Source organism: Cupressus sempervirens, chromosome 6 (assembly GCF_028749045.1).
Source record: "Cupressus sempervirens isolate cs-2001-9-10 chromosome 6, ASM2874904v1, whole genome shotgun sequence".
NCBI lineage: Eukaryota > Viridiplantae > Streptophyta > Pinopsida > Cupressales > Cupressaceae > Cupressus > Cupressus sempervirens.
In genome coordinates, this window is record NC_143123.1 from 72,588,153 (window position 1) to 72,603,070 (window position 14,918).

General features: G+C 35.7%; 1 protein-coding gene across 2 annotated transcripts in view; it reads right to left on the minus strand.

Annotated features, from left to right (window-relative positions):
- LOC149551209 (uncharacterized) overlaps positions 1-14,918 on the minus strand; it is a 185,799-nt gene that overhangs the window by 108,987 nt on the left and 61,894 nt on the right. For both annotated transcript variants that reach the window (XM_089786784.1, XM_089786782.1), the window contains exon 12: positions 5,059-5,178. In XM_089786784.1, the coding sequence (XP_089642910.1) occupies positions 5,059-5,178 (120 nt within the window). The remainder of the gene's footprint in view (positions 1-5,058; positions 5,179-14,918) is intronic.

The following is a 14,918-nucleotide window of genomic DNA, read 5'->3' on the forward strand; positions in this document are numbered from 1 at the left end:
AACATGAGGAGAATTAGCATTGCAAAGAAAGCTCAAGGATACTTGTGAGATCAAAATCAGAGCTCCATGAAATCTCTGTTTTGTTTTTAGCTTGTTACAAATTGTAAAGTCAAACTCTTCTTCAAAAGCTTACTTTAATCTCTCTCATGTTTTCATTGAGACTTGGTCTATTTCATATAACCGTCAAGATGGTTGGAGAAGATCGTAGCCAAATTACTCTATCATCATGCACTTTTGTTGTCCACATCTGTAATGTTCCCTATCCCATAGGAGGTCATTGAGTTCGTAAGGAGCTCAAAGATGCCATATGGTGGAGGCAAGGATTTTGGACTTATGGATTGGAGGAAGGGAAGGCGTACGGGTTGGCGAAGAGATTGGTGTATAGACTGGAGGAGAGGTTAGTGTGTGGACTTCAGGACAGGTTGGCGTATGGGCTGGATAAGAGGTTGGCGTACGGACTGGAGGAAAGGTTGGCGTACGGATTAGAGAGGATAGGCATACAAAGTCGAGAAGAGGTGGGCATACAGGATAAAGGAGAGGTTGGCATACAGACATCAAGAAGTTGATGAGCGTACAGTATCTAAAGTGGAGGTAGATCGTGTCAGGTATTTGCCTCATAGGGAGAAAATCAATATGGAGCTTAATATCCTCCATTAACAACCTAGAGAAGACGTCTCATTGCCAACACACAGACGTACACCATAGAGCAAATACGCGGACTAGTCACAATATATAGAGAGAATATAGTTGTGAACAATGATGGTCCTTGGATTCATCAAATCCAAGTAAAGTATTACAAAGAATGGAATAGGGTGAGGGAATCCCACCGAAACTGTGATAGCCAAGTAGGGAAGGTCTTGCACTTCTGAAATGATGAGCAATACTAAACTTTCACAGGAATTCATAGTACAAAGAAATAATCCAAATCACATACTAACAACTCCCGACATGTCCCACATAAATACCCCTTCAGAGAAACTCCTGAGGGTTTACAAAAAAATGCCGACACAACAAAACACTTACGGATAATCAATAAAAATTGGGCCCCTTTATTAAATAATTAAAGGTCCAAATAATATTATTTAAATTTTGGAACAATTAATTATTTAAAGTATTTTATTAATGTTGGGGACATTACAAATCCTTGCCGCCCCAAGATTGATTGTACTCAAGCAAACCACAAACTCTAGGATCCCAAACCATGCCTGTACGTGGATAGCTATATCTGTTGGAAACTCCATGCTTCTTCAGGATCACATGACCATAATTGAATTCAATTAAGATGAGTAAACCACCACTAGGCCTCTGTTGCGCCACTCTAATATAACCAATACTATGTCCAACACCACCAGGATCCCATGGAAGCCAATCATAAAACACATCAAGATTCCAATCCAAAACCTTCAAGGGAGCACGCACACCAATCTACTTCGGAGTCTCATAAGTTACATGAATCTTACCACTTCCACGAGGATGGTCTTGCATTAGCACGGATCCATTCCACTCCACCCCCGACATTATACCCATAATTGTCAGCACTACCACATCATATGAGGGAAGAGTAACTCTCCATCAAGCTTCTGCTGCTCTATTCTAATATAAACATGCCTATCAAATTTTTGTCATACTACATTGTCATGTCTGGAATCACCAAGATCCCAAAGAAGCCAATCATAAACTACATCGATGTCTTGATCCACAATCTTCATGTAATCATCTACCTCCTTAGGAATCTCATAGCTCATGTAGACCCTATTGTTTTTATGACGAGCCCCTTTACATGGAGAAATTGCAGTCATGCACAACTTCGACACAACTAAAGGATAAACTACATATTCAACCAATTGTGGTTGCTCTTGCAAGGAATCATTTGTAGCTTCTCCATGAAGTTTAACAACTACTAGTAGAGAATTTTCATCGAGTTAATCAACGAGTGTTGGTTTGATGAAATTAGTGCAGGCATCTTCTTCACCGTTTTGCCGTCTTAAATTTCAGGTGCTCTTCACTTGTAAGCATAGCAACATATTCTTGCAAATCCTCATGTGACTTCACTTTCCTCTTGTGCATGTATAACTTCATCGTGTAGCCACTTATTAATCTCCTACTTCAGCCCATTGATGAAGAGCTTATTGTGTTGAGATGATGAATACTTCATGCGTAATTCTATCTAATCCTTCAGAGATATGTCTCTCTCCCATCTACCAAACACCCAATCTTGCTTGATTTGCTTCAGCGACTCAACCAACATGGGAGTATGCATTTCTTGTTGCTCTGGCCTAGGAATGAATGTTTTCACCAATGACCTTGTGTGCGTCAAGAGGTTGAGTGTTTCTTTGGCCCATTCGTGTAACCTTTGGTGACTTCTTCTTAGCCCTCTTGACGCATCAACCAACACATCACTTGGTGCCATGCCTGAATCTCAAATCCCCACAGGCTAGCAAGATCACCAGCAGTGTAACGTTCCCAATCCCGTAGGAGAGGTCACTGAGTTCCTAGGGAGCTCAAAGATGTCTTACTATGGAGGCAATGATGTTGGATGTATGGACTAAGGAGGGGAAGGCGTACGAGCTAGAGAAGAGAGTGGAGTATGGACTAAAGGAGAGGTTGGCGTACGGACTTGAGGAGAAGTTGGCTAACAAATTGGATAGGATAGACATACGGGCTATAGAAGAGGTTGGCATACAGACTAGAGGAGAGATTGGCACACGAACTAGAGAGGATAGGCATACAAACTCGAGAAGAGGTTCGCGTACGGGCTAGACGAGAAGTTGGCGTACAGGCTGGAAGTTGCCTAGTTCCCCTCAAGAAGTTGTTGGGCATACAATATCTAAAGTGGAGGTAGTTTGTGTAGAGTGTTTGCGTCATAGGGAGTAGATCAACATGGAGTTTAATATCCTTCATTAACGAACCAGGGAAGACGTCTAATTGCCAACACACAGACGTACACCATATAGAAGATACACAAGGGACTCACAATATATAGAGAGAATATAGTTGCCAACAATGATGGTACTTGGATTTGCAATATCCAAGTAAAGTATTACAAAGAACGGAATATGGTGAGGGAATCCCACCGAAACTGCGATTAGCCAAGTAGGGAAGGTCTTGCACTTCCAAATTGACGAGCAATACTAAACTCCAACAGGAATTTGTAGTACAGAGAAACAATCCAAATCACATACTAACAACTCCTACATGTCGGACATAAATACCCTTTTGGAATAAAACTCCAGAGGGTTTATAAAAGAATGCCAACACGACAAACATCTACGGATAGTTTATAAAAATTAGGCCTCTTTATTAAATAATTAAAGGTCCAAAATAATATTATTTAAATTTTAAGGCCATTAATTATTTAAAGTATTTTATTAAAATTGGGGGCATTACAACATCCCTTCACTAATCTAGTAGTGCCTATCAGAATCCTCTGATCCATTGCATGAAAAATTTGCCAACTTTTACTTTTCTCCACTAGGATTTCTCATGGTATTATGCTAATGCAAACCTAGCGCCTCTAATTTACTTGCTTGGGAGTTTTGATTCGGATGTTCCAAGGCTTCTCTTAAACTCTAAGTCATGTAGGAATCCACAGTTCTTTCGGCAGCTTCAGTCTTTTGCATGGTTGTTTCACCTTTAGATTTTTTCCTATATACGCTCAGCTTCATTTCTCCTACAACTGACAACCTTTCAATGCCTCAAAAGGTACTCTAAACCAATTCTCAAGAAGGGGTCCAACATTGGAACTGTCTGGTTGTATTTTGCTCAAGAAAGGCTCCAAACTAGGGAATTGTCCAGTTGTATTTTGTTCAAGAGTTTCTTGTTATCTTCATTCCCTTAGCTCAATGATAGTTAAAATATCATCTGATCTCATGGTCTTAACCATCTTGTGAACTTTTCTTGCCATGGGATATATGGGCCTGCATTGCTCAAATATGACCAAATTTCTTTTAAGGAAACGATGCAAAATGTTTACTTTTCTATCTAAAAAATAAATATGTGAATTAATAATAGAGATTACAAGGCATACTAGGTACAGCAGTAAAATATTTATTTACTTGCACACGAAATTATTATAAAAGATCAAAAATGGCAATCCAAGGATTGGAGTTGATCCAACTAGATTGTCCTACTTTTCTTGATGATATATAATCTATTTTAAAAAATTGACGGTTGCCAAGAGGAGCAAAACTGTCAACTGACCAATGCTTACAACTACATGATTCTTATAAATACTTAAAGACCGCAAATACCTAATACAAACAAATAACTATATAACCAGTATTATGGAAACATATTAATAGTCATTGTATACTGAAAACTATATTTTTCTGCCTCTGAGATCTATTTATTGTGAAAAATTACAAAATTCATGAAATGATTGTGGACATATTTAATATGTTTGGTGATGCTATTGCTTACTTTTGAAAAAGCATTGTCAGTATATCTGGGCATGAAAGGTGAGCAAATGTTTTAGGAACAGAAATTTGTCTCGTCCTTTCCTGCCATTTCTCTCCCTGAGAATTGTTGGAATATATTTTCTGTACTAAAGCAATAGCAGTTTCTGTCACAAGCACATGCTTAGCACTGTTGCTTGTACTGACCCAAAAAACTGCAAATGGAAGATTGCTACACTTCGTGAACTAACTGGCATTTATCCTTCATTTACTTCACTATCTATCCTTGTCTTAAACCAAGCCCAGAATTGTCTAGGTCCCCATGTTCCAGAATAAATATCTTCTGGTAGCCTTGGACGTAATAAAGTGCATTTTAATAAGCCAAACATGGAACAACATGGCATCTAAAACAACAGTCTTCGAGATATATGTTGGAGCCTAGACCAGTGCTTCTACTTTGATGTCTTTACTAATCACTCAATAAATAACATTAAGAGAATTTTCTCAGGCTTCTCTCCCATGCAAAGGCATGATGTCTTCATTTTAGCATTTCTTCAAATTTGAAACCAAAACATTTCAAAGTTTTGAAAATCATAAAAACAACACTTCCTACCATATTTAAAACAAAAAACATTAGAGTAAAGTAGTCTGGTTGAAAACTCACAAAACTTCCTGATTAGTGTGTTGGTTCAATTCTTCATATGAATCCCACTTCTTCTCATCTGATGCTAAAACATCAGAATTGTTTTTTGATGATATAAATTGACCTTTATGGCGTTTTATCCTACAATGAAAAGCCAATTAATTAGGATAGATAAACTTTAAGTATATATAAATGTGTAAAAAAAGTTGCATCCTAATATACACAATCCTACAATACACCTGGAAAACTTCTTACTGAAAAAGACAAAATACGATCCTTATTAAGCAGTCAAAAACAAAACTGTAGAAGCTGATTAACACTCTAGAATAAGATAGTGCTGAACCACAACAAACATGGTTTATTGCTCTTAAGATGCATTGACATTTTAAATATATTAACATATACTCTTATAGTGTGCAGTATCATATGCCAGCTTCCGACACCCACGTCAAAGAAGGATTGTTTGCATAGCCAGTTTTGCAGAACATATGAGACAAAATAGAAATGTTCCAGATGAACCAAGGCTAGGAAGACCAACTTGTTTATAATTTCAGCATCCCTTGGGCAGGGGATTCTTTATGCTGATTAATCAGATCTCAAGAACATTTCATGTTGGAATGGTATAATCCCCTTGATCTTCCATATTAGAGAATTGAAAAAAATGTTTGGCAATCTAAGACCTTGACCAAATTGATATTACGGCTTTCACCTCATAGCAAGACTTTGAGGAGGGTAGCATTTAAAGACCGGACCATAATTTTTATGAGCCCTAGTGGTGATTATAATCTCTACTAAGTAGCAATGGAAGATGTCAATTGTTTGCTTTTCTGTATTTCTAAACTAGTGACACGATGTCAAGGCTGAAGTAAATGTGGCATGGATAAGACCTTTGTTTATTCAGCAGCATACTTCTGGGGGTACTCTAGAGAAATTCTTTGTCACTTCTTGAAGTATGGCAAACAGCTAAGGCTCTGATATGTTGCATGGTATAGTTAGAAAGAAATATGGTTCTTAAAAGGATTGCTAGATTATTTTTGTCATAGAAGATGATTAATAATTCCATTGGGGAAATGATGGTTCTAACTTCTAATCAAGTGTAAAAAACCAAAAGAAATTGTTTCAATTAGAAAAGTTATTCTCTGCCATCAACAACTTCAGTGACAAATTTCAAATAAGACACATAAAACTAAGAACGAAGGTAAAGAATTAACTAGAAAGCCGCAAAAAAAAGGTTCAAAATAGATTCCAACGGTACAGATTAATGTACCTCAAATTCAACAGCTCTAACAGCATAAAAGAATAGACATAAAACCTTAATACTGCAAATATGCATTCTAAGCAGCCATCAAAAACCTAGACAAAACATGTATATACAATATGAATGTAATGATTGTTAATATAAACAAATATCATGTATATACAACCGAAAGGACAAACCAAGAGCAGCATGGCAAAAATTCTTAATGGTTACTTCCTAAAACATTACCAACTTCATAATTATTTTATCATTTGACTTAACTTAGATCTTCATATTAAACGTCAAAATATAAGGTCTATTTCAAATGTCTTTATTCTTTTAAATAGATCAAATATAAAAACCTCTAATCCTCTACAATATTTAGAAAGAAAGTCCAGGAATCTCTAGTTCTAGTCACATTAGAAATTTTCAAAAAGGCTATCACAATTAATGTGGTGCATACAGGAAAGAAGTCCAATGATGTAGTTAAGGGAGAAGGTTTCTTTACTAGATTGAGGTTTGCAATTGAATTTTAAGGTGAAAAGTTCCTATACAATAGAGTCTAAATTTGTCATAAAAGGCAGGTTAATTAGAATCTTATTAGAATTACACTTTTCAAATACCCAACTAGAAGCCTCTCCTTTCATTTTTTTCCAAACTTTAAGGGAAAGTAATAAAGTGGTCAAAGGGTTTGCATTCATGGTAGTGTGTCCAGAATAAGAAATGTTATTATATAAAAAAAACTCCATACAATGTACAAATTACTTGTCACTAAGAAGACATGTACAATCAAGGACAAGTATGGGAAACTGAATGGCACAGATGCAAGAATTAGAGGTAATGTTTTTCAATTGAACCCTACTAAGATATTAGTTGCAAGAGTGGATGACGGTTATGGCATTAGAAGATTTTGTCATATAAACTTTGATAATATAGTGAAGGTAAGTAACTCTAATGCTGTAAGAGATTTACCAAAGATTGTAAAACCTTCTAACATGATGTGCAAGGGATGTGTGGTGGCTAAACAGAAGAAGACTTCATTTCCTAGCAAGGTATTGACTACTTCAAAAAAGTTGGAAATTGTTCATACAAATTTCTGTGGTCCTACAAAGACTAGAATTTTCTATGGTGAAAGGTATATCATTCTTTTTATTGATGATCATACAAGAATGATGTGGGTTGCATTTCTTAGAGAAAAATCATAAGCTTTTGACAATGATAAGATTTTCAAGGCTAAAGTTGAAAATGAATCTGGTATAAGAATCGAATGTTTAAAGTTTGATAGAGGAGGAGAATTTACATCAAATATGTTTAACACCTTTTGTAAGGACAATGGCATTCATAAACAGGTTCCAGCTCCTAAGACTCCACAACAGAATGGAATGACAGAAAGAAGGAATAGAACTGTGAGTGAAGCAGCTAGAGCAATGTTGCTAGAAGGCAATGTAGCACATGTTCATTGGAAAAAAGCACTTACTACTGCAGTATACACCATGAACAGGGTCCAAATCAGGCAACGAACAAGTAAGACACCCTATGAGTTATGATTTGGCCATACAACTACTGCAATACACTTTAAAATTTTTAGAAGCAAGTGTTACATCAAAAGGGAAGATGATATAGGAAAGTTTAATCCTCAAAGTTAAGCTTTCTTTCTTGGTTATTCTACTAAGAGCAAAGCATATAGATGTTATAATCAGAGATTAAAAGAAGATTGTTGAGAGTGCAAATATTAAGGTTGATGAAAAATTTGAGGTACAAGAGAAGATACTTCATTATGATTTAGATAACAACTCAAATCAGGATGGTACAAGTTAGAGACCAGTGATAAATTAGAACATAGAATAGGAATGATTCTTTGAATTGGACAATGACATAGAAATAGAAGAAGCTGAAGAAGGACATAGAGAAGAGAAAAGAACAACAAAATATGTTGCAAGTAACCATCCTGAAGATCGGATCATTGGTAATGCTAGCAGAGGAGTGCTGATAAGAGGCAAGGTGAGAGAAGAAATTTGTTTAATTTCACAAGTTGAACCTAAAACTACTAATGAGGCATGTAAAAATAAATTTTGGGTAAATGCAATGAAAGAAGAACTTGATCAGATAGAGAAGAATAAGACATGGGAATTGGTCCCCATACCTAAAGATATGAATATGATTGGTACAAAATGGGTATTGAGAAACAAGATATATGAACAAGGTGAAGTTGTAAGGAACAAGGCAAAGTTAGTATGCAAAGGATATTCACAACAAGAAGATCTAGACTTGGAGCAAACTTTTTCTCTTGTTGCACAACTAGAAGTTGTTAGAATGTTTTTTGGCATATGCATCTAACAAGAATTTCGAGGTGTATCTAATGGATGTGAAGCTTTCTTGAATGGAAAACTTGAGTTAGAAGTATATATTGAATAGTCTAATGGTTTTCCATTAACTGAAGACAGACATGATATGTAAATTGAAGAAAGCATTTTATGGATTAAAGAACGCATCTAGAGCTTGGTATGCAAGGCTAGATAAATATTTATTGAATTTGGGTTTCAAGACAGGGAATATAGATAGATAGTAATATGCAGTTGAGGACATATTTAGATGGTTTGTTGATCATTGTTGTATTTGTTGATGATATTACCTTTGAAGGTAATGATGAAGCTAGTGAGAAGTTTTCTGATGAAATGAAGAATGAATTTGAGATGTCTATGATTGGCGAAATGAAATATTTTCTAGGATTGCAAATAACACAGAATAAAGATGGCATTTTATATCCCAAGCTAAGTATCTTATGGATTTGTTAGCAAGATTTGGTTTGGAAAATTGTAAACCTGTCGGAACACCTATGGTGACACGATGCAAACTATCTAACAAAGATGAATCACCTAGTGCTATGCAAACTAGATACAAATCTATGATTGAAGGATTTCAATATTTGACACATACAAGGCCAGATATAGCAAATGCAGTTTGAATAGTTACAAGATTTCAAGCAAATCCTAAAGAGATACATCTATTAGCAATTAAAACAATTTTCAGATAATGAAGGGAACAATAGAAATCATTTACGGCACAATAGATCTAATAGTTTCACATTATATGCATATATTAATGCTGATTGGGCAAGTAATGTTGATGATAGAAAGAGCACAAAAGGTGGTGTGTTCTTTCTTAGTGGAAGCTTAGTATCTTGGTTAAGTAAGAAATAAGATTGTATTTCACAAATCCGCAACAAAAGTTGAGTATGTTGCAGCAGCAAACAATTGCAATGAGAACATGTGGATGCAGCAAATGCTGAAGGACATTGGTATTGTATATTCAAAACCTATAATTATGAAATGTGAAAACACAATTACTATCAATATGTCAAAGATTTTATTTTACATTCAAAGACTAAACACAATTCTATTATCATTTTTTGAGAGAGAAAGTTGCAGAGAAAGGGATTAGATTGGAATATGTGAGTAATAAAGAATAGATAGCGGACATATTTACAAAAGAATTTGCTAAGGACACTTTCTAGTATCTCAGAGGCATGCTTCGATCAATGCCCCCACCTAATATAGAGTAAAAGATTCAACATTGCATTGGTCCAGTACAATCAAAGCATTAGTCATACACCTGGACGTGATGCTTGGTACTATTCACAAGGAGTGGTCACATTGGGCAGAGTTCTGTAAAAGTTCATTTTGTAATGACTTCTAACAATAAGAGTGTCTATTGGCACTTGGCACATTTGTCATTGATGTCAAAGGGGGATAGATCCACAAAAAAACTAATCAAGATAAAAGTTGATATAAAAAGGGAAATATCAAAGTATGTAAAGGTTGTATACATTGAGGATATTCAAAAGATTGACTGATACAGAGATTTTTAGCAAGGCTGTATATGTTGAGGATATTCAGAAAATTGTTTTGGATTGATGATTTTTCATCATATGTTACCATCAATGTCAAAGGGGGATATTATTAGGAATACAGTTTTGGTTGGCACTAGGATATACTATTTATGTGTTGTATCAATGATAAGTTTTGTCATTGATGACAACATATGTTTGTGAGTTCATGACAGATTGAGATTCTATATATCATAGAGTTTTATTGGCACAGTGAAGTTGACACAAAACAGGTTAAGCTATGCGAAGTTAGGATTGTGATCACGGATGAATTAATAGGCCAACCTAATTAGTTATTTGGGAAGGACATAAAGGAAAGATGTTTTCCATGGTTAGTTATCATAGTGATGATCCATGTATTCCTAGGTATGGTGATATAATGCAAGTTTGAAGGATGAATAATCAGAGCAGTACAGAGATTGGTAGTATTGAGATTCAAAGGAATTGTATGGGCAAGTAAGTTGCAAAATAGTCAGTTCAGTTTTTGGATATATTATCCTAATGTATTTATTTTCCTAGTTGTTGGAACAATTTGGACAGTGGGTCTAGTTGCTTCCCTCTTAACCTTTAATAGGGTTAGAAACTTCTAACAAGGGTTCAAGGTCTAACAAGGATTTGTCCTTTAACATGGACTCTTGTCCTGATTACATTGTAATTGGCTCCTAACAGAGTCACATCCTTTTACAAGGAACATATATATTAGTACATTATCTTGTGGGTGTCATACACAGTGGAGTTTTCCCTCGATCAAAGGTTTCCCTAGTCAACAAATCATTGTGTCATTATGCATGGTTTATCTCTTGTTATGCTTCTTTGTTTTGGTTGTTGAAGTTGGATATAATAAGTTTAGAATTAAGTTTAATTGTTCATAACTTATTCACCCACCTTTACCCCCCCCCCCAATTGTGTGTATCAACTTTACTTCTTCACAATTCCCTCTTCAACTTTGGTCTTAAAGAAAATTTGGTCAATCTTTTTGGGGCGGAAATTTTGAAAAGTGAGGAATGGAATTCCCAAGCTATTGGAAATTCTGCCCAAAGAGAAACATGGCAAGGTTCTAAGGGAGTTGGCAAATTTTTAAGGGTTGTGGTCAGTTCATATCCAACTTCTGATCCATTCTTAGTCATAGAACCATCGAATTTCAATGTCCAAACTTGATCGCTTTCATGATATCCCTTTTGGAGTTCTTTTAACTATGTATCCATTTCTTCTTTACTCCTTTTTGTTGGAGTATGATTTCTCTCTGCTCCCGTCTTACTACTTTTATTGTATCGTCTTTTGGATGGTTCTTCGAATTTACATTATCATTTTGGCCAAGAACTAGATAATTGTAATTATATTTCCACATAGTAGAGATGGATCAGGCAATGAAGTACAAAGTGAAATATTTGAAGCAATATCTCCAATGGCAAACTAAGGTGAGGAGTTACTCCCACTGAAATTGCAATTACAAAATAGGGAGGCACTTGCACCTTTGAAAAAGAAATAGTATTGAACTCCAATTAGAATTTTGCAAATACAAGAAAACGGCAAATTCGCCATACTTTCTTATGTTGCCAAGGATTGCCTTATAAAAGGCCTCCAAGAAGTTTCGAGAAGGTTGCCATGGGTCAACGTCATTATATTATTATCATTTGGGCCTCGTTTATTTTATAACTAAATTAATTAAAGGAACCATTTATAATATTATTTAATTTTTGAGACCACTTAATTAATTAACTTGATTAAGTCACTATATAAAAATTGGAGACATCACATATATTAATGGCATACTTTAACTCACAACATACCAACTTCTCTTAAATTTGGACTGTTGCTTCTTTGTGTGGCATCAAATTAGGAGAAATATGGAAAGAAATGATGTTCTCTATTAGTTGGATTAATATCTCATGCTTTGCTCAAATTTTGTAATGTGATAAAAGGCCTCCAAGAAGTTTCAGGAAGGTTGCCATGCGTCAACGTCATTATATTATTATCATTTGGGCCCCCTTTTATTTTATAACTAAATTAATTAAAGTAAAGACTCATTTATAATATTATTTAATTTTTGAGTCCACTTAATTAATTAACTTGATTACGTCACTATATAATTATTGGAGACATCACATATATTAATGGCATACTTTAACTCACAACATACCAACTTCTCTTAAAGTTGGACTGTTGCTTCTTTATGTGGCATCAAATTAGGAGAAATATGGAAAGAAATGATGTTCTCTATTGGTTGGATTAATATCTCATGTTTTGCTCAAATTTTGTAATGTGATGAAGAGACCCCCTTTTCAAGTGAATACTATTGTTGGACCATCATTCTATCAACTAATAGAATGGAATGCTTTCCCATTACAAGTATAAAATTTCTCCTAAGTTGGATTGCCAATGGAGATATTTGAGTTTACAGATAAATCAAATGCTATTCATATCAACATACTAGAGCTTGCCCTGGACTAACCAACATCATGTAGTTCCTTTTTGGGGTTTTTATAGTGGAAATTTGTTCCTAAGTAAGGTTATTCTACCATTCCATAATGGTTGAGATAGTTGTTGCCCTTTATATTGGAATTCTATTTGTAAGGGCATCGTTATGCTCCATTGATGTGTTTTTGGTAAGGGATAAAATGTTCCTTGCTAAAGTTGTCAGTGTTAAAATAGTGTTTCCACTACATTTATAGCAACTATTGTGTTGATGTCAATTTTGTACCACTACATAACATATAGCAATTGAACACTTGATATGGGATATCAAACACTCAATTCCTCTCTCGAAAAGTTAATACTCATGAAGACATGAGAAAAATTCTAATGTTCCTTACACCTGTGGATACTAACTCAGTCATATTGATGTGAATTGCTGGTAATCACGTAGGCGGCCTTACGTTGTTCATGCAAGGATGACTTGGGCTTTTGGTGTGATGGTGATGATGATGGGTTTGTAAAATATACGAGTGTCAGATAATGTTGATGGTGGTGATGATGGAGGCAATAATGCTCTAATGACTTTTACCTTCCTAACTTTCTTAGAATGAAATCTAACTACTCAACTACTCAATACTCTACTCCTACTCCTATGAATGGAAAGATTAGCAAATCGACGGAGATCGAATCTGATGAAAGCTAACCAGCGGCTCTACCTCCATAGATGCAATGATTCAAGGGAAAATGACTAGATTACCACACAAGGCTTCCTAACAAGCCGCTAGGATGCTCATGGCCTAGTTTATAGATCCCTATCACATATCTACTAATATTACCATGCAACTATCCATCTACTCTTACTCTTACTTAGCAACTTTCTCAAAATGAAATCTACTTTAACAACTTCAAAGGAAATCTAACTATAAGTATTTGGAAGTAGAAACCATGCAATAACACCAAATGTTCTTAATCACTATGCAAGTCACAACAATGATAAAGAGAGGCAATTTCGGTATTATCTTAGCAACAATTTTCTCCGACCCTTTACAAATGAGAGCAAATGGCCTTACATAGAGGCCAAAATTACAACCAACGGTAGAGATTAAGAGGCAAAACCAATGATCCAGATTGGATCCTAGAAACCCTAATTAGGGTTGCCACCTCCTCGGCCAATGAGAAAACACCACCTCACTAATGGACCAATGAAAAAAAAAAGGAAAAGTGGCAACCAATGAGAAGGCACCAAAATGGTAGCCAATCAGAATCAGGCACCTATCCTACCCAAGAGAAGGAGAATTTGTCACTTGGGCTTACATCAAATGATCTTCTAATATAGTTCTACCCCTTTCTTTCATCTTTTTAACCAAAGCAATGAACTTGGCTAGCTTGTCATTGACTTCCTTCATAGGAGGGCAAAGTGTATGTTTCATCTTGAGCTCAGCTGAATTCAGCATGTTGCTCGCTGCTTGCAGTGTTTTCTCATGATCCTTCTCATATTCTTTCACGTATCCTATAAAGGCATTGAGGGAGGCAAGGGTGCCCAAATGTTTCTTCTTGATGGCAACCTTCCCCAACTCATCCAACCTTGATCCAAATTCTATCGCATTGACGTTCTCCTCTTTGATATCTTCAAAATCAAGCGCAACCCCAACATCGCTCATTGTGGTTGAAATGGAAGTGTCAATGCCTGGGTTGTGCTGTGCAATCTCATTTTGTACCTCTTCAAATATTCTCAATCTGATAGTCAAGGCAACAAACCAAGACTCCACCATACTCAATCCTCCTTTATCCACCAACTTGTTTCCCTTAGCTATCCTGGTCTTTTCTAATTTTCCTATTCAAATTTGGTTTGCATGAATAGCCAAGCCTGGCCTAGCCTCAAATATTTTAAAATCACTTCCTCCAAATTTGCTCTTCCTTGAAATTCACTCTTCCTTGAGATTCACTTTTCAATTTTCACCGCCTCTAAATCAAATAAAAGAGGTAGGACCCCATATAGAATTGCTTTTGATTTTGCACTATCCTAAGTTGCAACTATAAATTCTCACCTATAATTCTAGCCCAATCAAATCGTCTCTTTCCATTTTCAATTCTATCAATAAAATAATACATCCAATTTTCGAATTGCATACCTTGAGCTAAGTCCATGATCCGGCTGATAAGCACAATGAGATCGCCATACTCTCATTTGAAATCTAACTTTGTGAGCTTTGACTACTTGGTGACTCCCTTCTTGCCTTCGTGTAACCAATTTTGCTTTAGGTGAATAAAGAAAGCCTCTTGATTATCCTAAAATGACTCGGCCACCTGATCCATCATTACCACTATCATGCCTTTGTACTG